Source organism: Glycine max, chromosome 13 (assembly GCF_000004515.6).
Source record: "Glycine max cultivar Williams 82 chromosome 13, Glycine_max_v4.0, whole genome shotgun sequence".
NCBI lineage: Eukaryota > Viridiplantae > Streptophyta > Magnoliopsida > Fabales > Fabaceae > Glycine > Glycine max.
In genome coordinates, this window is record NC_038249.2 from 28,708,276 (window position 1) to 28,725,606 (window position 17,331).

At 32.4% G+C, this 17,331-nt stretch overlaps 2 protein-coding genes across 3 annotated transcripts; both read left to right on the forward strand.

The window, feature by feature from the left end:
• The first annotated feature begins 1,602 nt into the window (after positions 1–1,602).
• LOC100779951 (probable hexosyltransferase MUCI70) lies at positions 1,603–8,383 on the forward strand. Of its 2 annotated transcripts, none has more exons than XM_006594255.4 (9): positions 1,603–2,519; positions 3,143–3,379; positions 3,599–3,812; positions 3,985–4,094; positions 4,173–4,372; positions 4,716–4,819; positions 6,878–7,065; positions 7,152–7,351; positions 7,958–8,383. In XM_006594255.4, the coding sequence occupies exons 1-9, from the start codon at positions 2,345–2,347 to the stop codon at positions 8,177–8,179; spliced, it is 1,650 nt and encodes a 549-aa protein (XP_006594318.1). In that variant the 5' UTR covers positions 1,603–2,344; the 3' UTR covers positions 8,180–8,383. The 2 variants fall into 2 exon arrangements, with proteins under 2 accessions (XP_006594318.1, XP_003542746.2); XM_003542698.5 differs by having other exon boundaries at positions 1,608–2,533.
• A 2,108-nt stretch (positions 8,384–10,491) lies between these two features.
• Positions 10,492–13,338, forward strand: LOC100790788 (GTP-binding protein At2g22870). Its single transcript, XM_003541485.5, has 4 exons — positions 10,492–10,966; positions 11,101–11,170; positions 12,315–12,477; positions 12,570–13,338. The coding sequence occupies exons 1-4, from the start codon at positions 10,492–10,494 to the stop codon at positions 12,777–12,779; spliced, it is 918 nt and encodes a 305-aa protein (XP_003541533.1). The 3' UTR covers positions 12,780–13,338.
• Positions 13,339–17,331: the final 3,993 nt, after the last annotated feature.

Genomic DNA, 17,331 nt, shown 5'->3' on the forward strand with positions numbered 1-17,331 from the left:
TCCTATTCAAATACTATATTTTTATAGTACCAAAAAACTATAGAATTGATTCCCACCTTGTTGTATTTTTCCCACACTATTAGAATTTTCTCAACATTCTATTTTTCCTCTCACTATTTTCTCACAACTATCCAGAAAATTTACTTTGCTTCTACTCAATACATTCCTGCATTTGCAAAATCCTCTAGTTATAGAACAATTTGCTAAGCTTTTCAACAAAGCTTGCACCGTAAAAATGTTTTTCATACCTTTCAAAATTAATTGCGCCTCTAGCTATAACTTTAAGTAGGGCTAGTGTTTTTTTTTTCAAAGAGGCATGTAGTGCATTAAATGCATGGTGGACTTTGGTTGGACATAACACTAACCTTATAAGTTACATTTATAAAATTGAATTAAATATTAACCCAAAATTCTGAGAGAATATAAGAGTCTATTCTAACAATTATTGTTAAGTCTATTGAATTAGTCACTATCAAATCATTATTGAACCATTGATAAATATTAAGTTTTTTCAATCCTCAAAGTGAGGAGAGTATTGAAAATTCTGTATTAATCAATAATATGATCAAGATAGAGTTTTAGAAGTTGTTCTCACCAAATCTTTATCAAATTGGGGTTGAAGTATAACTTGTAAAAGGTGTGTAATGACTTAATGAATTAAAATTTGATTTTTTTAGTTTATGATTATTTTCTAATAATTTGTTTTCATTTCAACCTTTTTTCTTACATAAAAATTGTTTTTTTAATCCAAGGTAGAGATTCTAGCTTAGCATTTGTTGTCTAATCCAATAAAATGTACCTCAACCAACATAAAAGCTATTAATCATCACAAGACACGTAAAGATAACATTTTGAAGACTTTTGTCCATAATCACCTGAGCTTGATTAAGACAAGAGCATTACTAAAATTCTATTGACAAGAAGATTATATCTTTTTGTTATTTTAAAAATATTTTCTTATCATATCCATTATGAAGTGTGTGTTTGATTTTGTGTTTGAAATCATCAAACTTGAATCTAAAGTCGATCAAATTTAATTATGACTTTATTTAATATGTTTGTCACTTTTATGTTAATGTGATTAAGTGGAACAAATTTGAGTCTTTATTAATATTACTTTGAATAACTTTTGCATTGGATCAAAATGTTTATACTGATTTTTCCTTTTAATTTGATTTCATAATAAAAATATCAAAATATAAATCATATCACTTTAAAATTAATTTGATTTAAAATTAATTTTATCAACACTCATTTAAATATGCAGGAACTGTAAATGTGACTAAAAAAATAACATAATAATCATAAATAGTAAGCAATTAAGATTTCAATGTAATTGAAATAAACCTCTATTATAATCATATCTACCAACATCTCTAAATAAGGTCTAAGCACACTATTTTCTCCCTTAAATTATCATCCATCTGCCATTTTTTTTTTTTCCTGATGTAGGCATCGAAATATTAATATTTTCTTACAAGAATCTTCTCCAACAACCAAAGACTCAGTGTCTTAACACAATTCAAAGTATCCTACCAATACCATGAATCAGTTGATCAATCACCACGTTAACAGGGAGAGGCAAAGCATCATGGTTGTCCACAAATTAGCCACTACAATACCGACAAACAAATTTTAAAATATTTTATTATCGCCAGATTCTAGACGCCTTTTGGCATTAAACTCTAATTACTAACACCATTAAGTTAACGAAAATAATTTATCATAGTTACCAGATGTCAAACTATGACTAGTGCTAGTGCCATTTTTAAATCCCACGTCATAATTGTGCACACTATAATCTTCGCAATTTACATATTTCCATGTTTCCATTTTTTTTAATTCTTATTTTTATTTCCAATAACGTAATTTACTCTCATATAAATAAACATTCTATGAAAATTTCCTGAGTCTGACTCTGAGATCATCATCATCATCCTCACTTCCGGATCAGCGGAAAAATAAACAATAATTTTTTGTTTTCACCACTTGAAATTTGCGATCTTGGATTTCAGAAGAAAAAAAATCCTACAGGGGCCAATCAGAAACCCTAGATTCATAAAAGGGAGATTTTGTTTTCAGTGTAATATAACCGTATTTCAGTTGATTTTTCAGGAAGCGCGAGTTTCAGTTGATTTTTTATTCTGTTATTTTGGGGATCTCGAATACCGAGAAAGAAATCAAATTTTGTTTTGTTGTTTATCATTGTTTGTTTTTCCCATTGTTGGAGTTGGGGGTGTGAGAGTGTGGGATTGGTGAGGGTGCAATTGGGAATTGGTGTGAGGAATGAGAGGAGGGGCATAAATGTCTGCTCCATTGGGTATTGGAATTCGTTCTGGAAGTTATGGGTCTTTGGATAAACAGGTACATCAGAACGGGACTGCACGGAAGGCTTCAAAGATGCTCAAGGAGAAGGAGAAGGAGAGGCTGTTCCTTTGGATCTGCAAGTTCGCCGGCCGCAAGAAGGTCGGAATGCTCTTCCTCTGCCTCATCTCCGCCGCGGTTTTCATCTGGGTTTTGTATGTTGGAAAAGGTTCCTCCTCACTTTCTCTCCTTCCATTTGTTTGTCTATGGTTACTGTGCTAAACTTTAATTATGTGATTGCATTAAGTGTTATGTTATAATTTGAGCACGAATGGGAGTTGGGTTTAGCAGAAAGGACTAGTTTCCGCATGTGGTGAATCAAGGTTCAAATAATGGCTGTTAGAAGAGGTGTCTAGTGTCTGACGGTGCATCGAACAGGATTGCCTCTGATGGAAGGATAACTAGGAGGGATTACAATAGTTAGAAGAGGTGTCTAGTGTCTGATAGTGCATCTGGATTGTCTCAGATGGAAGGATAACTAGGAGGGATTACAATAGTTAGAAGAGGTACCAAGGTTCGGATATATTTTAGAAGAGGTGGCTAGTTCTGATAGTGTATCAAACAGAATTGCCTCTAAAGGGGATATCCAGTAGGGGGGGGTTTGGATTACAATTTGAGCTTTTGTGTTTTTAGTGTTAATATGCCGTTGTTATCTAGTTCTTTTGATTGGCTCAACCGGGTATGCTAGAATGTGCTGTGAGTTGTGATTTACAACTGTTGTTTGGTTTCTACCTTAATTAGAACATAGCATGATGTTCGTGGTGTGGCTTGCTTTCAGCTGAAGATTCTCAGGACGGAAACACTGTGTCAAGCATTAATGTTAATGAAAGTGTATCTGCAAGTGATTCTACATCTGAGAACTCAACGACAAATGCAATGGGCTTAACTAAGAGATCGGTATTACCCCCTCCACCCGCGGGTTATTTTTTGGGCTACCGTCTTCCTCCAGGGCATCCGTGTAATAGCTTCACACTCCCTCCCCCACCTGCTGATAAAAAGCGTACTGGGCCACGTCGTAAGTTTTAGTTTACTATTTTGCTGGATAAGATATCTTTCTTATACACTATTTGACACTTAATAATTTGGAATAGTTCCCATCATCCATGCATATATCAATTAGTTCTTGGAAGTTGTGATTCATGACTGTATGTAGGGCATGAGATATATTTTAGATTGCGTAATGTGTATGGTGTTTCTACTTTGTACTGAATATTCGGGTTGTTTTATTTTTTAGCATGCCCGGTGTGTTACCTTCCTGTGGAAGAAGCCATTGGACTGATGCCAGCCTTGCCCTCACCTTCACCAGTCCTTGGGAATTTAACATATGTCTATGAAGAAAATTTAAGTAGAGATGGAGAATTTGGTGGTTCAGACTTTGGAGGGTATCCTACTTTGAAGCAGAGAAATGATTCTTTTGATATACGAGAGTCGATGAGTGTGCACTGTGGGTATGTTTTGCTTTTTGTTGAATGTTTCCCTTACTTATAAGTTACATCTATACCCACTGAGGAATGTTCTTTGTGGTTATAATTGTCCGTGCTAGTAATTAAGCATTCTTGTACCTTTTTACTGACATGAATTCATTCTCCATCTTCAATAATGAATGTGTATACCAATCAGATTTGTTAGAGGAATTAAACCTGGTCGCAACACAGGATTTGACATTGATGAAGCTGACCATTTTGAAATGGAGCAGTGTAATGGAGTGGTTGTTGCATCAGCCATATTTGGTCTGTATTATGTGATTTCTTCATTTGTTTACTTGTTTATAAGCTTGTAATTGATTGTATATCAAATTTATTGTTCAGGAAACTTTGACGAGATAAATGAGCCAAACAATATAAGTGATTATTCGAGGAAGACTGTATGCTTCCTTATGTTTGTTGATGAAGAAACAGAAAAATATCTGATTAGTTCTGGCAAATTGGGAATCAGCAAGAAAATTGGTTTATGGAGAATTATTGTTGCTCGTAATCTTCCTTACCCAGATGCAAGACGGACAGGAAAGGTCAGAATTACATATTTGACCCGAACCATTGTGACTGAAATAGAAATTAGCATATGGGATGCTAGCCATTTTTGTTACTGAAACATTTTTTGCTATGTGGTTCTTATGATCTGAATGTTGCTGTAGAAAAGTAATATTGTTTGGCTGCGGTTTCATCTTTCTGTAATCTACCATGTCAAGGTTAATATTGCCGTACTGATTTGTCCTCAATACACAGAAAGGGGACACGAAAATGCTATGTATGAATTGAATAAAATTAAACTTTTGCCTAGGTGCTGATGTGTTTTCTCATTCCTAAAGTAGTACTTTGCATACTCTGTAACTTTTACTACCTTTTCCACAGATTCCAAAGCTTCTGTTGCATAGATTGGTTCCGAATGCTCGCTATTCTATATGGCTTGATGGGAAGCTTGAGCTTGTTGTGGATCCATATCAAATTCTTGAAAGGTATACTCCGGTGAATCTCTTTGATACTGCATATAATATACCACTATACATATTCATTCTATATGCTAAAGGGATGTAAATATTCTCATTTCAGTACTATGCTTTGTTTTATATGTAGTTTAGCATGTGGTTTACTGTTCTATCCACTTCTGTATGAGATAGATATGATGTCCCTGCTATTTGGCTTTAAGACTCATTACATGTTTTCAAACTAGATCCACCGCTAGATGAGGTGATAAGAGTTTGATGTTTGTCAGTATGCATCCCTTGCTTTAACTAGATTGGTTATTCATGTAGTTTGCTACGTGTCACACTTGCTCTGTAAGTCTATATACTAATATTCTCTTCACAATGTGTATGATTTGTTCTCCAAGATTGAAGGTGCAACTCACACATATCTCCATATTATATGCTTGTTGCTCCATAAATATCTTTCTCTGATAACATGGAAATTCTTGAAGTCCAAGTATGGAATTTCTTTCCTGCCCTAGCTGAAGGTGACATATTAATCTATCTAGACACAAAGTCCCTTCAGATTGTCTAAAGATTATGTCTTCAGTGTAGTTGCGAGTTTTCAAAGAAAACAAATGAATGTTCTTACCACAGAGCTTTCTGCCTTGAAATGATTGCCAATACTCAAGCTGTAGATTTCCTTAGTTTTCTACTATTGTGTGTTGCTGAGTAGATTGCTAACCAATGATAAAATAGACTTTTCAGAGTATAGCAGTGGAAAGTGAGGATAACTTACTCATCAACTAGATTAAACTCTACTCTAGTTCCACTTTCAGTTAATCCCCGATAGACTGCTAGTTTAACTTTTAAGAACCTTACAAAACAAGCCCTATAGTTTATTGCACTTGGGACTCAACGTTTTCAGCAGCATGGGCCCAGAAACACCTGATGCACCAATTCAATCTCCATGTGCTTTTTTGGAATGAGAAAGTAGGGAAACAAAAAAAAGGAGAGTAAGAAGTCCTCTAAGAATAAACCAAAAGAAAAGAAACAATAGCTCTGTATAGCTCTTACATGTGACTCATTTTCCTTCCTCCCAAACTTCCCATCTGTTCTGCATGGCATGCCTGCTTGCATGTCCCAAAATACCATTTATGACAGCTTGGTGTAAAATTGTTTGTCTTGGGGGCTACAGAGGTATGGTAACATAGAGACTGGAAGCCTGTGATTACTGGCTAGAAAACAATACATGCTGTAGATAAGATTGGATCAGAAGTCTTGATCTCTACCTCTGTTTTGTTGATATTAGGATAATTATCATCTTGTGGTGTAGGTATCTCTTCAAATTGATAATTCTCTGACATTAAAGCTCATTGAGGGTTGGCATAAATGGAGTTTTCAGTTATGGAAAAGTTGAAAGTGAATTTGTCTCTGAAGCATACAAGTAAGGGTATATCCACTCTCAATTCAATTTAAAATACATTGTGATCATAACTCACTTAAATACAATGGTGGATATACCCTTCTTTGAGCACGAAAAAATAAGCTTACTTGAGAGAAGCCTTGTCCATCAATTATCTCCTTTATTGCCTTGCCTCTAGGAAATATTTATAGGCTTGTAGCATTAATATTACTTATATGCAAGTACTAGAATCTTGTCAAATGCCTACCTCAGCTCATAGGACTGTCATTTAGAGGTTGTGTAATTGAAATGTTAACAGCTTTGATGCTTTCATTTTTTATTTAGTTGTTTTTTACTGCACAATATTGTTGATTTTGAAATTGGTTTTGTTTGATTCTTATCTACCCTCCATTCTATGCTGAATTTACCTTCCATTTTGAGTGACTTTCCAAGGTGTAACAATTTCTTCATAGATGAACAAGATACTGATAATACATAACTGTATTTTTTCTATGAAAATGAAGCTTTAGATTTTACTGGATTTATATGTATGTTAATCTGTAGTGTACCAAATTATAATTAATTTGAGGTCATATTTCATACCTATGCTCTTTCTGACTTTTTACAAGCTATATTTTTGCTTTGCCTATCCATAAACCCATAATACATGTTTTGACACCTAAACTCCCTTCACACTTATCTAGGTTTTTGTGGAGAAAGAATGCTACTTTTGCAATATCAAAACATTATAGACGCTTTGATGTATTCATTGAGGCTGAGGCAAATAAAGCTGCTGGAAAGTATGAAAATGCCTCTATTGACTTTCAGATAGAGTTTTACAAGAATGAGGGATTGACACCATACACAGAGGCTAAGCTTCCTCTTATAAGTGGTAGGTAGAACTGCCTTCCTGTATTTATCTAGGATGAGTTGCACCTGTTTCATTGTTTTTTTAAAAACTTGTTTCAAATGCTGCAGATGTTCCTGAAGGATGTGTGATAGTACGAGAGCATGTTCCTATTAGCAACCTCTTTACTTGTCTTTGGTTCAATGAAGTTGACCGATTTACTTCAAGGGACCAGATTAGTTTCTCAACCGTCAGGGACAAAATTTTGTCGAGGGTAGATTTTCATTTTAACATGTTCTTGGATTGTGAGAGACGCAACTTTGTTGTTCAGGTAACTATTAAAATTGTTTCAATATCTGACTGAAACTTTCTATTGCATTGATTTCCAGAAGGTACATGCTGATTCTGAACAGACAAAACATTTAGTAGTGCAATAAAGATGAGCACATGCATGTGCATGATTCTGAAAATAAAGATTTGCACATGCATGTGTGCACTCTTTAGTAAGCAACTAATGTGATAACATTTTCCATATTGATGATTACCCTTTTATATTTTCAGAGATAAACCCCCTCTTTCCGTTTCATTATTTTTCTCTGTTTCTCTAAATGTTTTCACACTTAGATATGAACTTACCCTTATTTCACTATTTAAGTACTTGAATTATTTTTTACATTGCTTGGGGAGGATATGACCTATTCCATCATTAGTTTTATGATAATAGCATTTGCTTTAGTTCACAAAATTTGTGTTATGAAAAGTGTACTACAACCACCTTGGCTGGGAATTTGCTGAAAACCTTGTCTCAAGGGTTATTGTTTCTTACTTATTCTGAATGTTATATTTTTTATCTGAACTTCCTTCATTGGCAATGGAATTTCATGGTCACTTTTCTCTCTTGTTTACCTTATTATACTCTATTTTTGGGTGCTTACAGAAATACCACAGGGATCTATTGCTGCGCCTGGCTCCACCAGCTTCACCTCCTCCACCATCTCCTCCTCCTCCTCCTCCATTGCCTGTGCTTGAAACATCACCTGAAAAGGGTGCAAACTCTCCCATTAGAAGAGGCCCTGGAAGGCGTGGAAGAGATCGAAGAGCTGGTTCACGGCACCACCGCAAAGTTGTTGCTGGAAGCAGAGAGATGGAACCAAGTTAACAGTTTTGTTTGGGCGAGATTATATTATTAGTAGTTTTGTTTAAAATTCCACCTACGGAAATCATTCGTTGCAGAGCTGGAGGGAAAATGTGCAAGATGAGTGTTGTATTGTTTCCACATATAGACGCTCTCATTCTTTTGACTATCCGCAATTGTCCATTTTTGTTAAATTTTTTGCTGTATATATGGTAATATTTTCAATAATTATACGTAGCAACTCATTTTGCCATTCCGCAATATTACAGAAAAAAGTGTACTTCCTCTGTTATACTATACTCCAAAGATATATTCAAGACGGGTTAGTCTCCATTAGGAGAGTGAAAAATACAAGGTGTATGTAGGACCCACCTGAATTATTTTTGGTGTATAATGGTCGAGTTTGAACTTAAGATCTTGTGGGTGTTATCTCAAACCTCTATCACTAAGTCGACTGTAATAGTTATCACCTGATTCTATTTAGTGGAGAGGATCTCTACTCATTCAAGACTTGTTCATTTCTATTAATAGAAGTAACTTTTTTACATTAATAGATTTCTTGACATATTAATGGCTAATAACTGGTGTAGAAGTCTCTCTTTCACTAAATTAATGGTTTATTAAGAAATTCTAAAATTATAGAAGGCCTGTTCACTTTACTCCATGAAAATAAAAGAAACAAGAATCCCATAACAAAATCACATTGTTCTAACATACATGTCAACATTTTATCACTCCTTTAACATGTCAAGAATGAAAATAGTTGAAGTTCTATAATTTCAAAAGAATAATGTTTTATTTTACAAATCTCATGGAGTAAAGTGAACGAGCCCTACCTTTAACATTCTTCTTCCTCTTCTTTTTTCTCCATGCAGCCTATCATTCCCTCCTTATGAGATCACCCATCGCCGTCTCTCCTTTCTTTTCCTCTTAAACATCCTTTCCTGCGAAAGATAAATTCTGATAGTAGATGAGATCATGTGAAAAACTATGTTCAACACTAAAACTTGCACTTCAATTCTTAATATCAAACATTGTTACATAAATAATTACATAACAAATCTGTCTTTTTTTATTGCATAAAAAGGGAATATAAATTTAACAAAAACATACATTTCACACTTTCTTCCATCTAATAAATCACCAATTTCTTTTATTTAAATAATAAAAGAAAAAATATTTTTTTTTCTCTTAATTGTATCTTCAATTCATTTTTTCCGAACATTTTCTCTAGTCGTATTTCCTATAACTTACAAGTGAGTAACCACTGAGGGTGTGTTTATTTTACCGTTTCAATCTATTATTAGCATGTACTTTGATGCACTTTTTTTAGAATCGTAACCGTAGGTTTGAAGCTTATTGAACGGAAAAATAAATACTACACACTAACACTTAGGTTATGTTGGTCTTAGAGGAAAGAAATGTGGTGAAAGTGATTGCACCAATGGAAACGAACGAAAGAAATCGTTTTAGTAGAAAGTTATATAGAAATTTGTATAAAATCCGTGGGATCCATGCTTTTAGATTTCTGCACTAAACTGAGAAGAAATGCGAAGAAAGAATAAAATAAAAACGTTAAAATGTTTCCAAAACTAACCCTCTAAGCTAGGAGCACTTTTTTAATTCATCAGGCATGGAACAAAATCAAATATAGCGCGGACAAATTCAAATATGGGAATATGCCTAGCATAATATAAAATTGAATATGCCTATGCCTAGTAAAATTTAATTTCCATACAGCATCCAATTTGATGGCAGTAAAAATCGATTATATATATATATATATATATATATATAATCTAATATTAGTTAATGTAATAAAAAATATTTATTTTAAAAAAAGCAAAATAATTTTAAAAATAATATTAAAACAGAAAAAACATAAATATAATTAAAATTTCACAAATACTTTACTTATAAATTTGATTATCCAGTAATTTAATTTATGAATTTTTCTTCCTATTTCATAAGATCGTAGAATGTTGATCAACATTCAATTGTTATAAGGAATCAATATTGTACTTTTATAAAATAAGAAAACCATAAATTAAATTATTAGAAGACTAAATTTAAAATTAAAAATAAATTAAAAGATGAGATGTATAATTTTACCTTGATTTTATTATCTACCAAGTCGTGAGTTTCTTTCCTCTCATCTCATCTCTCCCTTTCATCTCTATCCCAAATTTTAATTTTCCACTCTCTTTGATATCTTTTTCTTTTCTTTCATCACAACAAACGAACAGTGTTACCATCCAGAAAACACAATACGACGTCGATAAGAAAAACGAACCCTATCATCGCCATTGGAATTTGGAAGCTACGAAGTAGGAACCATGACAGCGCTGGTGAGAAGTGGAGTGATGAAGCTCACTCTCCAATTCCAAACCCCTTCTCCTTCTCTGTCTCTCTTCTCTTCTTCTCTCTCCATTACCAAAACACCATCACCACCCTCTTTCTTCTCCTTCCGCCACCCTCTTTCCCATTCGAGCAACGCTTCCAAAACCCCCACCACCAACCCTCTTCCTTCTTCTTCCTTTGAATCCCAGCTATTCATCCCTCCGGGCATTGAACCCGACGAGGTCGACGACTCCACGGTCCTTCCCGGCTCCAACATCGCCGTCGGACCCTACGCCGGCGATTCCCGAATCAAGGACGTCCAGTTCGTCAAGAGCAGCGCCCGCGCCAGGGATTGCCCCAAAGACGACCTACCCGAATTCGCCGTTCTCGGTCGCTCCAACGTCGGCAAATCCTCCCTCATCAATTCCCTCGTCCGCAAGAAAGAGATTGCTCTCACTTCCAAGAAACCAGGTTAGTCAGTTAGGTTAAGCTTCTTTTAGGAGATATAAGGTTCGTCTAGTGTTGAAGAGAGGTCGCCAACAGTCTATAACCAACGGTCTAAGATGTAATAATGTTGTGCTGATTTTTGGTAATGGTGGTTGCAGGGAAGACGCAGCTCATCAATCACTTCTTGGTCAACAAAAGCTGGTACCTTGTTGACTTGCCTGGTTACGGGTCAGTCTCTATTTCTTAATTTTTTCTGCTTCATGTCTTCTTGTTCCTATGCTTCTTTATTATATATAAAAAAGATTTTAAATTTATAAAAGTAATAAGTAGTTATATTCACAAATTAAAATGCTCTTGCTGCATTTGTTTGGCTGATCGTTTTGCACAATTGGTTTTGGTTAATGGAGAGTTTAAAGTTAATGTTTTCAAGTTTTTATCATATAAGCAGAATTGTAGTATGAGATTTTCAAGTCGACGTAAGAGTTACATTTTTCACTTTTTGTCAAACGTGCTTTCTGTAGTAAAGTTAAGTGCATCTTTGGATTCACATTTTTAAAATCAAGTTGAAATACCAGTTAACATGACTTTAGGTACAAAATATCCTAAATTGAGGAATTGATTTTGACTTAAAATAACTTTAAGCAGTTTTTGCATTGGGTTCAAAATCTTATAGTTTATGTATAGTTTTACCACTACAACAACAACAACAACAACGCCTTATCCCACTAGGTGGGGTCGGCTACATGGATCAACTTCCGCCATAATGTTCTATCAAGTACTATAGTTTTACCACTAACTTGCTTAATAATAAAAACATTCAAACATAGGTCACTTTACTTCAAAACCAATTTTGCGAACGTTCACCCACCCACACTAATTTTAGTGAGATGCAACCAAACATTATGTTTCGTTGCAGAATCTCAGTGTTTGAATGTCTCAAACGCAAATACAAACATAGCATTAGTGAGAACAGCATTGGGGGGAAATAAAAAATATGACATAATACATACTACATGGAAATGTAATTTTTATTAAATCTCAAAATTATATGGATAGATTCATATTGAGAGAGGTCTTCCGATTCCCTATTTGCTTAATAAAGCTGGTTGATGCAGGCCATAGATACCCTCTTTGGTTTTCAAGTTTCTCGAGTTGTTTAATAATAGTAGCAATTAATTTTTTTAAATGCTTAGTAGCTGTGTTGTATGTTTACTTGTATCTCCCCATTGTCGGGTTTCATATATGTTTTCTTGAATGATTTTCTTCCCTGTATTTCCACCTCCTTCCTGGATTGGAGAGGATTTGGGATTAGTGGTTGGTGGTGATACTGTTAAGTGTTTTATCTACTCGTGAAATACTGTTTTTTATGCAGCTTTGCTAAAGCACCTGAAGCAGCAAAAACGGATTGGTCCTCATTCACAAAAGGGTACTTTTTGAACAGAAGTACTCTGGTTGCTGTCTTGCTTCTCATTGATGCAAGTGTTCCACCCCAAAAAGTTGACTTGGATTGTGCAAATTGGCTTGGACGCAATAATGTATGATGTTTTATACATATATAGTCCCTAAAGTAATGTTGTCAAGGTACTGAAACAGGTCTAAATCCTGTAAAAACTTTTGTGAATTGCAGATACCAATCACTTTTGTTTTCACAAAATGTGACAAAATGAAGGTGGCAAAAGGGAAACGGCCCGATGAGAACATAAGGGATTTTCAAGAGTTAATCAGACAAAACTACAAGCAACATCCTCCATGGATTATGACCAGCAGTGTCACTGGAATGGGTAGAGATGAGCTTCTCTTGCATATGTCTCAGCTAAGAAACTACTGGGATCAGTAGGAGAAAAAGCTCAAAATTAAGCAAGATGTGAGTATCTATGAGAAAACAGGCCATGCGGGATCAAAGTTGAAATTACAAAAGATGCAACTATATGGAAGAATCATGTGAAAGAGCTATGGGTTGGGTTGAGCCTTGAAATATTTCAGCTGGATCTTTCTTCAGGATTCGGGATCTTTGTTCTTCTTGAACTGCAACAAGATATATAACTTGCATGGGAATCAAGTTTGAGTTGTTTCTGGATAATGAATTTCCACATACTGACACTGAGTATTAGGGTTAATGGTAACGTTTTATGCAAATGGGGATAAAAAATCACAGGAAATGTTGTATGCTTTCAACTGGGATATAGTATTGTGCTAGCTTTATTTATCTTTAGTTGCCTGAATACATGTTTTGGGTTACCATTGTATTGGGTTCAGATTGTCTTCAGTTACTGGATTTTTCCCGTTGGAGGGACACACCCATTGTGTCTTTCTCTCTCATACTGGAAAAATCCAGTACTGGAAAGGAGTACAATCCCATTGCTTTGGCATTTATTTAGGACTTTCTGGAGCAAAAATGATCTTTTTGCATTATGTAAACATTGTAGATGTTTTGATGTATTTTTTGAGGCTGGGATAAATAATGCTGCGAAGTGTGCGCATCTGAATTGCCGTAGCATTTATTCCGAGGCACCTTCAACACATAAGGGGTTCCTTCCTTTTGCCAACGTCCGGTTTCATCGCCTGATGCAAACGGTTACACAAACGCATGAAAAATGTTAGAAGGTTATTCACCATCTCATTTGCAAACACCTTGTTATCATTACTATTCCTCACAGCCACCACTGCCGAGAGCTTCAAGGTAGTGGACTCCTTAGAGATAACCTCATGACCCTCATTGAGTGCTACCATCATGCTTGCTGAGGAACTACTTTGGTTCCCCTTCTTCTTCACTCTTAAGTTTCATCTTATTACCACTCCTACTCAGTGTCGATGAGCACACTAATGGAATGGCCGAGACCAAGAAATTGGCAATTCAAATGAATTTTGTTGTGCAGCATGCCATTAATATTGCCAGAACTCGTGACCATGAGAGTCTTTATACCAGCCATTTCTGTATAGTGTATACAATTGTTAACCTTTATATCAGAAAACAAAAAATGATCTTGTGACACTGAAGGTGATAACATAAATGAGAAGTTTTGAAGGGATATAATGACTTAAATATGTTACAAATTTATAATAAATTATCGAATTTTTTAAAATTTCTAATAAAAAAATTTGTTATATTAATTTTTTGATATATTAACTGATCGGTGCAAATTCAAAATAAAAGTTTTAATAGAGTAGAGATTTAATATAACTAGAAAATCTATTAGAAAGGTAAAACAAATATCGAATATTTATACGACACTAAAAAATATGTAAGTCAATATAGTATTTATAAAGGGTTTACAAAGATCAAACATTGTATTAAGAAAATTAAGCACAATCACGAGTCACGCCACACGCCGACACCAAGGCCATAATTAATCATTTTCTAGTACGTTTACTAAAATTTGTCCACGAAAAATATATGGTGTGTGAATCAGATTTGTACTTGAACAACGAAAATTAAACATAGGTCTCTTGACTTTTTCTAGTAGTGAAATTTATCCTCGAAATTTTGAAGACTAACTTCTACTATATGGTAAAATACAGATAAATTTAATAATATTAATTGTGAAAATTATATTTATTCTTTGAAAAGAATGTAATATTATAATAAGTAATTTTTATTAAATTAAATGATTCTATTAACAAATAAATATTTAAAGATGAGATATAAAATTTATTTTTGATTATAAGTTTTTTTCAATCAAACAAGTAAGTTTATAATTTTCTACTGATGAGAAATTTGTCTAATACTTAATATATATGGTGATAATAATTTTGGTAAAAATATTCATAGATGATTCTAATTATATCACATAATGGTTGGCATGATAATTTCTAATTAGATTTTATAATATTATTTTTTATTTTAAAGTTAATTTCGATAATGATTATACTTTGATAGTAATTTAAAGGATAAAAACATGAATTTATTAAAAATGAGAATAAATACATACATGATAGCCTTATGAACAATTAGTTAATTTCGATGTGCGATATTATTGATGTTTGAGGAATTAAATGATAATGATTTAATTTCTCAAAAATTGACAATGGTCTTATTTATGAATTTCTAATATTAATGGTTAAATTCTATAATTTTGACACATGTATAATAATAATTCTAAACACACATATCTAATGTTATGTGATGTTTTCGTATAATTGTTTTTATAAAATATAGATAAGTCTCTTAAATATGTTAATCAGGTTTTGATTTCTAAATAAGCATATGAAAAATACTTTTATCTTTTGAATTTATTTTGAATTTTAGATAACGTTAATTTAATTTATAAGCTGAATAAAGAAAAAGGGATAATGTTGCAAAATACAGGAAGTTGCAAATTGAGATAAACAACAGCACAGTAAAAATTTAATACTTTTTTATACTTTCATCTCGCTTCATTTTTTTAATACTTTGATATTGATTTATTCTTATCAGTATAGCATCATCATGACATTTTTTATTTACATAAAAGAAACATAGAAACATGCTCTAATTAAAAATAAACATGTTGAACATTTTATAGGTTGTTAACTGTTGCTGTCCTTTTTTTGTAAAAAGAAAAGAAAAAGAAAAACTGTTTCTATCACGATTAAGGTCAACAATTAATAGGTTGATTTATCAAAATGGGTTAAAAACTTGAACTAATTAATGGATTGGTCAAAAAAATATTTATCAAATGAATAATTTTTGCCACCTAAAAAATAGGAGGCTCAACTCCGGTTAATATCTCTTTTTTTTTTTTTAAGGTATTTAGTGCCAGCCGTCAAGTCAACACTAACTATATTTAGAGTCGGCTTCAAGATAAATATATAATTAATTAGGAAAAAAATACATAATGTTAGAAACAAACAATCTAATAATAGGAGTATGTATTTTTATTTCTTTTAATAACAAAGAATGAAGTAATATGAGTAAGTATTAATATAATATACTACAAATTATGATAGATAAAAATCGTTATATTCTTTTTTTCCTTTGGTAATTCTTTGTATATATTATTAGTCTAATATTGAGTGAATGTTTTAGCTTTAAAAAAAATAAAAAATATATTTTTGAAACAAAAAATTGTTTGAACCTCAATCATATATAATAGTTTTTTAAAATCTAACTGTACACAATTCTTTCAAGTATCCTATGACACATTTTTTAGGCTTCATTTTATTTATATTATATATACATATATTTGTGCTATAATAAAGGAAATTTATTTACTTATAATATTATTTTATCTAAAATATCATCATCATTATTTTTTATATGTAAAAATCATGTTAAGAGATTTACAACAACTCACATGACACTCAATCAATTGAGTTAGACTCTTATGAAAAAATATATTATTTTATTAAATAAATATATTTTTTAAAAAAATTAAAATTAAAATTAAAAGTGCAGTTATAACAATGTTTGCATTATTGTTTAACCTTTCATTATATAATTGTATTTCATTGTAAATTTTGTAATTATAATATACTCTTTATTTTGAGTGAAAATGCCATTAAATAAAATATCAAACATGATAGATCTTTTGAAGGTGGTGCTTGAGAAGCACAAGGTAACACTAAGGGTGACACCTCTACTTACTAGTGACAACAATCATATATTTTGATAAATATTTTCTTGATCAACCCATTATGATAATTTGTTTTCATTTTTAACTCATTTTAATAAAAAAAGATAATTAATGGCCTGACCTCATATGTAGTCTTTAGATCAACACCTTCGCTAGTGTATTTATCAATTGTCCCAACAATGCTTTGGTCGAAAGTTTAAAAAGTGTCTCATTTTATTTATTTATTATGACTTTTGTTGGAAATGTTAGAAACTTAAAAAACTATAACGAAATTTTTTAAAATTTAATATACTTTAATGATATAATTGTGAAATATAATGAATAAAAATTGACATTAAGTCAAAGTTGAAAGAAAACGAGTATGATATTGCATTCGCATAGGTGACATGGCTACTTTCACACGTTTTATACACAAGTAAATAATATTATATATTTTTAATTTATTATAGTCTTTGTTGTTAAAAAAAGTCGATGTTTAAGAGAGTCCATTGTTATGCGGTAAGTATATAGTTTACAAAAGTCTAGTCTATATTTATTTGTGATCAATAACAACATAGCAATAAAATCCCCTAAAAAAATATAATAATAAAATGAAATCCTTTGGGTAGGAGAAAATGTAATAGAAATTTTTATATATTAAAAAAATATGATACCATGCAAGATATATATGAAAACCTTTGGGTAAGAGAAAATGAAGTTCAAATGTGTCTATATATATATATATATATATATATATATATATATATATATATATATATATATATATATATATATATATATATATATATAAGAAACACGTTATAGTTTATTTTAAACATGAACAAATATAATAAATTA

What these genes read in the sequence shown, in the direction of transcription:
- LOC100779951 (XM_003542698.5), top strand. Translation starts at nt 2,305, where the DNA reads ATGTCTGCTCCATTGGGTATTGGAATTCGTTCTGGAAGTTATGGGTCT. An exon ending in TGTTGCATCAGCCATATTTG is followed by an intron (nt 4,095 to 4,172) that starts GTCTGTATTATG and finishes TTTATTGTTCAG; the next exon opens with GAAACTTTGACGAGATAAAT. An exon ending in GACGCAACTTTGTTGTTCAG is followed by an intron (nt 7,352 to 7,957) that starts GTAACTATTAAA and finishes GGGTGCTTACAG; the next exon opens with AAATACCACAGGGATCTATT.
- LOC100790788 (XM_003541485.5), top strand. Translation starts at nt 10,492, where the DNA reads ATGACAGCGCTGGTGAGAAGTGGAGTGATGAAGCTCACTCTCCAATTC. An exon ending in TCTCACTTCCAAGAAACCAG is followed by an intron (nt 10,967 to 11,100) that starts GTTAGTCAGTTA and finishes TGGTGGTTGCAG; the next exon opens with GGAAGACGCAGCTCATCAAT. An exon ending in GTTGACTTGCCTGGTTACGG is followed by an intron (nt 11,171 to 12,314) that starts GTCAGTCTCTAT and finishes TTTTTTATGCAG; the next exon opens with CTTTGCTAAAGCACCTGAAG.